We start from the raw sequence: 11,153 nt of genomic DNA, 5'->3' as shown, positions 1-11,153 counted from the left end.
CGGAAGAGATGGGACTAGAGCACCCAGGTGATACAGAGTGTCTGGGAAACCCATTCAAGGTAGGAGACAAGCATGGAAAGAGACAATTATCTCCTGTTAAAATGCTTATGAACTACGGCTTCCATCGACAAGACTCGATTTGGTAAGAATGGAACAAGCTTAAAACCTGTAATGAGCTACAGAATTAAAGATAATGATATGTTTTGTCAAGATACTCAGCCAGAAGCCAGCTTTAGGTCATGAAAAAATCCTTTTTTTAAAATGTAACTGCTCCCCCTTCATTAAGTGCCTTTTTCTCTCTTTAAAGAGGATAGTCTATAAAAAGCCTGAAAGGTTCATCAATATCTGCCTTAACAGTCCTCCAGTTACATCAGGATGAGCTGAATTGAGCTGCCCTATTCTTCTGCTGTCATGAGACAATCGCTCACTCTGTGCAGAACGAGCGAATTGCAGCACTGATTCAGAAGAGACATCGGGAAGCATCGTCACAAAGACGGTTGAGTGCCATCGCTCCGAGATTGCAGATTTCACGTCTTTTAGAGGGACCATGCACTGGACTGGCAGGTTAGAAGGAAGATTAAAATAAAAATCCTTTGGAAGAGACTCACTTAAAAGTTTGAATCCTTTTTATACTGGCATCCACTTTTCTTCCAAAGCAACAACTACTGGCAATAAACATAGCAAAAAACACGCAGAGATCTCTTTCACTAATTACACCCATATCCCACATCACCCTCTCCCATCGTACTTCTTGGAACAGATACACAATATACAAAGTCCTGTAATAACCTTGAAATACTTCTATCACTGTGACCGGAGGGATGAACTTTTCCCAGGGAAGAGCCTGCTGTTTACTTATTTTACAAGGTGGAACTTTAAAGAACTCCCCTTCAGTTCCTGTCAGCTTCCGAGGTGCAGGTGTAACAACACAGAACAGTTCACGGACAAGGAAGTCCAAAGCTGTGAGGAGTGGACATCAATAATAAGCCTCTGCTGGGAAAACAAAGAACTGTGGTGTAGCCACCTCGCTTCTGGTTGCTGTAAACTGGATGATGTCTCTGTACAGAAGGGCCATAACTCCAAGAGGTCTTTGCTGGCCCTGCTTCAGCTCACCAGAGTTATTGCCGATCACTGAGTCAGTGGCACACACACCCACGGTCAATCTTAATGCAAGAGATGTTTAAAAGAAGAAAAAAAAAAAGGCATGAGCAGTCAGACTCTGAAATACTTGTGCTGGATTGGAAGAGTACCGTGAGATAGTTGCTAAGGTTCCATTTGTTGAGTCAGCTGCAGTTAAAATCTCCACCACGTACTGAAAACGTGGCGGTTGTTCTGTAGAAAAGGACAGGCTGTGATATGGCGATTGTCCCGTTGAAAAACTCACTTGATAGACTGGAAGGAAGGACAGACTTCAGAAGGGACGGGAATTCTATTCAGTTAGTTTTTTTTCTGTCAGCAGCAGTTAGGAGACTCTGATCATCTGTGTCATTGCTTCCTCATTGGCCTGAGTTGGATCCTACAGATACAAAAGACACACCAGGTTGCAACTTCAACACTCTTCTGTAACAGCAGAGAGAACCGCACACAACTGTCAGGAGGACATACTCCTGTCCCCTCCTCTGACCTCTACGCACGTCATATTCTTCCTGGGTTTTACAGACCAGTGTAAGAGAACGAGACATAAATGTTAGCAGCTCCTGGGAACGTGCCGTTTCTGGTAACAGGGCAGACTTCGTACTGGTCTGGTAGTCGGGAAAGATTCAACTTCAGAATAAGAAATATTCTTCCACTGAAGCCGCAGGACTGTTCTACAGCACCCACCAAGAGCATTTCCCAGATCTCCTCTATCATGCCCCCTCATTCGAAAGCCTGTCTTGCACTCTTTACATAAATCACCATGCAGCTGAGAATCAGCCACTCACGGTTTTTAACCTTCTATCGTATGTACGTTAAGGTGCCTCTACCCTTAATTCACGTCCTAAAAAGTACTTCTAGCACGCAGCCAGAAAGACTGCCAAGGCTGAATTTCTTAGGACAGACAAATAGAAGCACTCTCTGTAAAACCAAGTGGATCCATTTCTATCAATGTTACTCGAGTTTAATTACTCAAGGGTCTCTACAAGAAGAGAGACATGGGGTTTCTTTACAATGCCTGAAACAAATTCAAAGGCAGAGAGGGACAAAGGTCAGCAGCCAAGTCCCCAAAGAACCAAAACCACAGCTTAAAGACCCCTCTAGAGCGTATTCTGAAGAGCTGACAGCAGCAGTTGTCCAAAGCACAGGCAAATTCTGCTCACCTGCATATGAGGGCTGTCTTTTTCCTTTGGTGAGAAGAAACGTCCACCCTCTCCCCGCTTCCGGGCCATGGCGTGGCGATGCCGAGATTCATGCAAGTATTTCTGCAACAGTTTGAGGGAGGTAATGAGAGACCAGCCTATTTCCAGTTCATTGCTTCCAGCAGGGGAAATCCTGACTGCTAGAAAAGCCTGCCCGGTCCCCAGCCTTCCCCTTCCCCCAAGATTTCCAGAAAATGCCCATTTGCAATACAGCTACACGCACACTCAACACCAAGAGGCCTGCGAAGGAAGGACTGCCATCAAGGCACTTAGAGAAATTAACTCTGAGGTAGCTTATGAACCACAACAACAAAATAATAATAATGAGTTGAAGAACACTTTAACATTCCAGGCCTCATTTTCCAGCAGAGGTGGTTTTCTGTGCCTTTCTCATCGAGCAATCCTGATTAGACGGAGTTATCTTCTCACCCTTCTTTCCTTGGGAATTTTCCCCTCCGCTTCAAGCTTAGCCCGTGCCTGCCTCCTCTTCAGGATCCGGTGATACTGCTTGGCGTTTACGTAGAGGGGCTCTTCCTCCAGCATTTCTGCTCCAGGCAAAGGTATTCTCTGGATCGCTGGGACAGAGCCAGCTCCAGGCACCATCTGCACCGAGAATATGCTTTTAGTTCTTGTAGCTCAGAACACAAAGTGAATGCAAAAAAGTCATTTTAAAAACAACATTAAAATGGGAAGCGTTTGTGTTTTGTTCGGACAATGCACATACTTCAATGAAAAGGAGCAATAAAGTTGTTTTCAAACTGCAGAACAAATTTAAACAAATCATTTATCCGTCATGGGTTTTTTTCCTGCTAATGGTAAATTTCAATATAACACACATTTCTATGACCATGTTACTGCTTCTTGTGCAATTAAGCACACAGGGCACGCCCAATGCTTCCCTTTCTTTCTGGTTCTCACTTGTTTCATTTATAAGATAATTTCCGAGCATTTTTTACACAAATATTACTTGTAGAGCTGCTGACACCTAGTGGGGACGAACAATTCAAGTTAAAAGGCCTCACACCAGAAAGAACTAAGAATTGGCAGAAGGTCTCGTAGCAATCAGAGAATCCAGTACTAAGGGGTCCTCAAGCAAAGCAATAGTTGATTCAATCTCTATAAACTTCTGCTTATCAGTTAACAGCTCATTTGGAATTGCAGTTTCTAGATTTCTGAACTCAATATGGGAGAACAAAAATATTGTTTAAACTTTAAACTAATGGCAGCTACTGAGATGACCGGCCATGGTGAGGTGACATGAATCTCAGTTTGCATACAGACAGCTTAAACCTCAACCTTTAAAAACATCAATGGAAAGTGAAACACATACCATAACCATTCCCCCTGAATTGACAACATTTCCAGCAACAGGCAGCGTCACTGTGACAGTCCCTTGTCCACTACTGGTTGTATTGGTGTTGGCTCCCGTTTGGACTATTTGCGCTCCAGCCAAACTGGCTGCTGGAATGGTGATCATGCCTGTAACAGGGACTGTAACTTTAAGGAAATAAAACACAAAAGAAAAAAAAAAAGAAAAACAAAACCAAACCAAAAACACGCACACAAAAAGAAGGGAACACCATTAGTCCCACTTCTGGTTTTTACTCATTCATCCTTCCACAGCATGCACAAAGATCCAGAACAGCACTGCGAGGTTCTTGCTCCGGTCCATCACCTGCTCCTCAGAGATCTGATTTGCCATTTGTCCCCGTGTCAGGTAAGAGAACATGGACACTAAGGTGTAAAAGCAAAGTGAAGCATTTCTGTTTGGCTCTTGCCAAAGAAAAGAGCCATTTGTTATTTTCCTGGGGAAGGAACCGCAGACCGATTCCTGTATGACACAAAAACATCCTCCTCCACTCGCTGGCCCATGCCTTGTGTCACAGCGCCCACAGCACTGCAGCTCCCCATTTTGTTTGACAATAATCACAAGGCAATAAAAACCTATCCCAGGGATTCTGACAAGTCCTGACTCTTCGCAGCACAGCTCATACCTTGTTGGAGAATGGTTCCATCAGCATTAACTGGCTGATAGACTATGGTCTGGCCTTCAGCTGCTTGCGCTACCTGTTGTCCTTGAACTGCTATTTGTTGCTGGGTCTAAACAAAACAAAGAACACAGTAACTTTACAAACTGCTTATTTTGCAAATTCTATAATTCCTGAATTAACACGTGGTGCTTAAGGTGTTTCAGGTACCTATTTCTTTTGCTTTATTAGCAGCATCAAGAAATAGGATGGAGCACAAACCAATTGAACGGTGGATAAACCCCCTAACGCACATGTAACATACTTCTAACACAGTGGTATTTATTATTGAAAGAAACAAGCTCTAGGCTTCCTTCTCACTGTGAATACGTTAAAGGAAGAATTCTTCTGCTCAGAAATTTAATTTTGGTCCGAAACAAAAGAATCAGCAGAACACCCGGCTATGACTAGACCACTTCACAAAATGGCGCAAGTATGGAATTAGCAATACTTCATGTTTTCAAATTCCAACAAACGAGACAAAACCACCATGAACTAATAAAATACAGAAACACAATGGATAAAAACATGCAATCTATTTATTCTGCCCCAGTTAGGTATGAAAATGCTACAAAACCATGAAATTTATTCTCAAGTTCTCCTCAATATTAATAATTCCTCCTTTTTTTTTTTTTTTTTTTTAACTTAACCACACCTTAAGTCATTTGTCAAGTTTCTCTTCCTGTTTCTCTCAAGAAAACCCTTTCATGCTGGTGCAGTTACCTGTGTCTGGCCAGCAGTAACTGCAGTCTGTGGCTGCTGTATAATGATCTGCTGGGTCTGGCCCTGCTGCCCCTGTACCTGCACAGCCTGCCCACCTTGAATCTGAATCTGACCTGGCTGGACCAACTGAATCTGTGGAAGAAAGAGTCAGAAAGGAACATTAACTACGCCTCTTATTCCTCCCTCCTTGGCCTCAGCATTACCAAATCATCTCTGAGGATGATTTACTGTTGCAAAGAAAAGGAAAGCACCGGTTCTTCTTTTTCCAGCGTAAAACGAAGAGTGTTAATTTATTCCTCCCTGTGACACCGCAGTCACAACCACACAGAACGAGGCAACAGAACATGCCGGTGTCATTATGCCCCAGCAGTTCTCCACTGCTTACACAATAAAATGGTCAAAAGAAATAAATTATTCACGTGAAACTAGGAATAACAGCACTCAGGTGAAAGACAAAAAGAGGACTAAGATTTAAGGTATCTGTAGAGTGTTAATTATCCAGCACATAGAAGCGCTCCTGGATTTGGTAGAACTGTCTACAGCTTTGCTGGGAAGTCTCCCCACCAACACAGAACGTTTCTTATATTAAAAAAAAAGAGGAACTGGAATACGGTTCAAAGCTTGTGCTTAAAAAACCCAGTTATGGATTTTCCTTCAACAACCAGTCTGTACAGAACCTAAGACAAAATAGATTGTCTTTCAATGAAAGGAATTCAAAATAAACACTAAATAAACCTCTCAAAACACCAAGACATCATGTGCCTTCCTGGGCTGTGCTGAACTGAATTCCGTTCTCCAATCACTAGAGTCCTTCTCTGTGCTTTTCAGGAACACACTTCGAGCACCTGCTTAAATTTAAAAACTGTCTTTCAGACAAATGTTCCAAAATAATTGTTCCTAATAACATCCATCTCCTATACCTTCTGTGCAATAGAAACGTTTAAATTCACTTTCAGCCATCACGTATTAGATGAACTCAAGCGCAAGAGTTATTTTCAAGCTTTCTTAAATAAATAAAAGGAAAAATCCTCTTTCTGAGCCATAAATTGAGTAGGCACCAGATCACCAACTACAGTGCAAGGGCCAGTTAAAACACAAATTCAAAAAGCCCCACAACCGACCAAAAAAAAGCGCCCTGGACCAATTCCAGCTGTATTTTAATGGACTTCGTTTCAAAAGTCTGCACAGTCCCATAAAATACAAAAATCAAATACACACAGAATTTTCATTGCGTTCTTAGCAGGCAGCTCACTGCCAGACCTGGAGCTGGAGAACAACTGCCTTTGCCCAGTGTATTTTAAGAGTGCTGAGGCAAGGGTTCTATCTGACAAGGTTAGAACAGCATGGTCCATCCCCTGCAATTCAGCGTCCACAAAATGTGGGTTATCTCACCTGCTGCAGCCCCTGTGTTCCAGAAACCGGGACCTGCATGATTGTCTGGCCCTGACCCCCCGGCACAGCCTGCACCATGATGGGCTGCCCAGTGGAGGTGATCAGCTGCCCGCCGCTGACTTGTACCATGAGCGGTTGACCCTGCACCTGGGAAATGGGAGAGAAAACAAACAGAACACTGAAAAAGTCTGCTGAAGCAGCAGTGGCTACCATGGGAGGCTGAATGCTTACCTATTTTAATGGGTGACCAGAGAAACAGAGCAAGAGCCACTAACCTGTGTTCAGAATCAGCATTCTAAACCCTTTACCATGATGTGCTGCTGTAAATCATCTTTTTCTGTTGCAGTCTAACCAAAACACCCAAGGCTAATTGCCAGAACACATGAAAAGCACGGCTAATTTTTCCAGACACAATAACCATCTTCGTGCACAGCCCGAGAGCAAAGAGGAATAAAAGAAACTTCATTATGCACATCACTATTACAAATCTTTAATTGGGGTTCAAATGAGAAAAAGCTCTAAATAAGCTCTTCTGACAGTGCGATTCTGTGGTAGCTTCAACTCTCTCCAATTACATGCTTACAACATTTCCATTTCCTAACCGATACAGAGCATGTGATGTTCTTAGAGAGGCTTTTCATGGTTATTAAGTGAAATTATAAATGTAACAACTCAAAATGTAGTTCGGAAAGGAACAGGGAATGATGGCCCAAGTGGATTTGTAAATCTGGTCTAAGAGCCTCTGGACTCTTGCCCCAGGTCTGTCTCTGGTCACTAGGAAAAAGGCCAATGAAGAGAGGGGAAAACCTCTCTGGTTATACACCCTCACCTGCTAAGCCCCAAGACTCCCCAAAACATACCTTTGAAAATAACAAACCTCCACAGCTTAAATGTGAGAGGAGGCTTTTGAACTAGGTAACCCCTCTTTACCGTGCTCTGAGGGGTTCAGAATCAAGAGCAGCAGCACGTGATAAAAAGCCACTGAGCTCCCACGTTTTCTATCTTTGTATTTCAAGAAGACGTGCTCGCGAATGCTCCCTCTGTAACCACTGCAGAACACTCGCCTGAGCACCAGCACAGATTTTCAGCGCATACTGAACTACCTAAAAAACCCATCATTTTGCATGGATCAAACACCTCAGTGAATGATACGCTGACACATCCACAGGAACAGCCACAGCCGTACCTCAGTGATCAAGGCCCTGCAGAGAGTATTGTGACTTTACAGGTTACCTAGTACCCTCGTGACACTGTTCTGTTCCTCAGCCTCGTACCTATCATACAAGTCCCTAACAAAACTCAGTGTACTTGTTCTGAATTACAACAGAGAGAGGAGGGGAGAGAGCAGCATGCTCATGGCAGCCAGGGAGAAGCACAGTGAGCAGCACGGTACCCGATAAGCAGAAAGAAAATGAGACATTCCAGGATTCTTGTTAATGTATTAGAGCAAGCCAAAATAAAAAAAAAAGGGGGGGAGACACATGATGACAACCGGGAGGCCACGGTGATCCAAGCAATTCAAGTCAGCCAGCTTTTCAGATTGTAACTGTGAACATAAAAAATGCTGTGTTTAACTTTACACCTGGCCAGACCATTCCAGCCTCTTGGAATATTCCTCCTCTGAGGAATTGAACACCAAAGCAACCTGATGTCCTGAGTGAAAAATGCACTACTGAACTGCTATGGCTGCCCAGGGTTTATCAGCTCCTCTAAATCCCTCCTATGTCAGCTAAGGAAATGAAGTTTGCCAGACAGAAAATACTTCACGCTGAAGCAAACCAGGGTTTGATCGAACCTTGCCCTGCTTTCCAGTTTGAGCTGTATTTACCGTCACTTTTCCTGGGTCTCCCTGTGTTGTTCATATGTAAATAAGAAATAGGATTTCTCAATCCCACAGAAGCAAACAGTGTCCCCAGGTGCCGCTTTTAACCACAGATGCAAAAGTTTCACTCTTCAGGCTCCTGGGTGACCCACCGCTTCTCTCTGTGAAGACCCAGAACTCCTCTATCAGAAATCTCACCTCTTTGAAACTACTGGAAATCTGTGTGTTACATCTTGAGTATTACTTCCTCACCTTGGTGTTTGTTTCCTTTTACAGCCCATTTTAACCACTATTCACTTTCAGAGTGACAGCAGCAGGGACTTGTGAATGCATCCGGGTTTCTGGCACGCCCCTGAGACCCAATGGAAAGTGAGAATCCCACGCTCGTTGTGGGAAACCCTCCAGCCAGCCCAAAGCACAGGTCCTACTGCTACCAAACCTTCCTCTTGCTAGTTCAAACCCTGGAGAAAACACAGCATTAGATATGTGGCAATGGTGAGAGTCATGCAGTGCTCACAAACATGATGAGAGAGATCACCACTACCTGGAGGGTCTGGACTTGCTGGCCTGAGGCGGATGCCACCTGGGCCTCAGTCTGCAGCTGGACAGCAGTGACACCACCCTGCTGCTGGGAATAGGAACAGGAAGAGCTTGAAACATGGAAATGCACAGCTCTGACAAGAGACGACACTTTGCTGGAAGAGGGCGAGTTCATATTCATACACATCAGGAATGTGGATATTTGTGAAACACAAACAAACTGTGTATGATACCAACAGGCTCAATATCCCAAACAAAAACCACTTGCAAAGAACATGAAAGATTATTTTGCAGAATTTAAAATCTCAGCTTCATTCTTTTATCCTGCTGCTTTTCTGCTTAGTGTTTGCTTTCACTGCCCACGTCTCTTCCTGTGAAGGGGCTCCAGATTTTTGTCAGACTCATTATTTCCAATAGAGGCCATAAACTCCTCCCTGAACAGAACAGCAGCACAAGGGAGCATAGTTTAAGGTCATCAATGTCATCCCTGCATCAATGTCTTCCCACCACTGACCTTGAAGAACAATCTTGAGAGGTTGCAAGAGCAGTTAAATCTAAAGCCTTTTCTATCTTTAGCCTCTTTAGTAAGAGTCCCAAAATAATCTATGCTGTGTTGGTATTCTGGGAGATAAAGGACATCTCTCTACTAAAAGCTGCACTACAACAGGCTGATTAAAAATTATTTTAGAAAAATAATTCACGTCAAATACAACACAGGCTTTAGGAGCACGGACTAAAAACTGATACAAGCCGAGCTATGTTTTTACCTCCTCTTCCCTTACAAAATGCCAATAAAACCAGATTAATTTTTGGTTACCTGTTGGAAGCAGGTATTTTTGTTAATTCTTAATACATAATTTTTAACCTCAAATACAATCTTGTTCTTACCAAAAAAGTCAACGTTAACTAAATTCAGTGGAAGAAGCTGGTCCCTGACTTCAAACACCCCAAGAGGCTGATGACCAAGCAAAACTGAAACAATCCAATGGCCCATTCGTTTGATGACAAACTAAGAAACTCCTCTTGTCTTGAACTAGAGCAAACATGAGATGCAACAAAAATGTCGCAGCAGCAGAGCTCATCTGAAAAGGCATTACTGTATCTGAACGGGTGCGGCTTCACCGCAGCGAAATCTATCAGCCTTTAAAAACCCAGCCCAGCTCATCTGCACGTTATAACATCAACCAGAACTTTCTGGAATGGATGAATTCACCCAAAGCTACACATTTTGCTGCAATTCCTGCACTGTGTGTTCGTTTTGATTTGCCTGTAGTGCTAAAACAAAGGACCTCAATATATGTTTTCAGAAAGCTGGAGAGAGCTTCCACGGGCTTGAACAAAACCTGTTTCAGTCTGGGGGGGGAATCCGTTCCTTGGGGACTGTTTCTATTAATATTCCATTACCTCCATTTTCAGAGAGGATTTGTGACCTTCCTCATGTCACCACCAGTGCACTGACACTTGGTAACTTGTACACGTGGATTTTATTAATTTAATTTTATAAGCAGCATTTAAAAAAACCCCAAACCTATTTACTCTGACCTTGAGTCAAGTCAGATCACTGACACGGATCGGGAGGCAAAAGGCAGGTGAACACATATCCCAACAGCATCGCGAAGCATCTCGCTGCTCTGTGAAACTCTGAGAAGCACAAACAGCTTCGTCGCTCGGCACCAGCAGTGCCAGCTCACCCGTGACCGACTTCCCTACCTGCTGCTGAATCTGCCCGGCCTGCACGACGATCTGCTCCGTGGAGCTGTTGCTGCTGGCAGTGTACTGCTCCATGGCGCCTGGGGTCCGAGGCGGGGAAAGGCTCACCTCCGGCTGCAGATCTGAGGTGAAAGAGCACGTGATGATTGTCCCCCGGTTTGAAGATCAGTATTATCTGACCATGGCTGCCAGGCAAACCACCTGCTGACACGGCGGTCAGGAGCACACAGTAAGAGCCACCGTTTAATCAAGGACCTACCTCCTTCATAAGGTCACCTTTTGATTAACAAAGCTCAGAGATTAATTTCAAGAACACGAAACTTGACTGAGAAGCAAAAAGTGTCTCCATTCTGTCATTATCTTCAGTGAATCAAACCGTAGCTAAGAAGCTGCTTCTCTTCCTGTTTTACCCAAGTCTGCATGTTCTGGGCTACAGACAGTTGCCTACACAGCACACTGGTGGAGAGGGGAGTTATCACCAACAACCCTCACAAAATACAAACTTTAGGTGTAAAACCCAACTACATTTCAAAAACCCAACAAAGCAACTGTCCTCCTTTCCCCACTATGCAGCACTTCCTCCTCGTGCCTCATTCTTCTCTC

At 43.8% G+C, this 11,153-nt stretch overlaps 1 protein-coding gene across 4 annotated transcripts; it reads right to left on the bottom strand.

The window, feature by feature from the left end:
- Positions 1–1,254: 1,254 nt before the first annotated feature.
- Positions 1,255–10,651, bottom strand: NFYA (nuclear transcription factor Y, alpha). 4 transcript variants are annotated; one of them, XM_010137041.1, is made up of 9 exons: positions 10,551–10,625; positions 8,842–8,928; positions 6,479–6,625; positions 5,087–5,218; positions 4,331–4,436; positions 3,667–3,833; positions 2,766–2,939; positions 2,298–2,399; positions 1,255–1,516 (listed from the first exon to the last, which is right to left on the bottom strand). In XM_010137041.1, exons 1-9 carry the CDS (start codon positions 10,623–10,625, stop codon positions 1,463–1,465), a joined length of 1,044 nt encoding a protein of 347 aa, XP_010135343.1. In that variant the 3' UTR covers positions 1,255–1,462. The 4 variants fall into 4 exon arrangements, with proteins under 4 accessions (XP_010135343.1, XP_010135350.1, XP_010135357.1 ...); XM_010137048.1 differs by having other exon boundaries at positions 8,842–8,925; XM_010137055.1 differs by lacking the exon at positions 8,842–8,928.
- Between the last annotated feature and the right edge of the window lie 502 nt (positions 10,652–11,153).

This window comes from Buceros rhinoceros, unplaced genomic scaffold (assembly GCF_000710305.1).
Source record: "Buceros rhinoceros silvestris isolate BGI_N320 unplaced genomic scaffold, ASM71030v1 scaffold13150, whole genome shotgun sequence".
In the NCBI taxonomy this organism is placed as follows: Eukaryota; Metazoa; Chordata; class Aves; order Bucerotiformes; family Bucerotidae; genus Buceros; species Buceros rhinoceros.
Note: the sequence above shows the minus strand (reverse complement) of the source record. Positions and strands in the feature narration are given on the sequence as shown.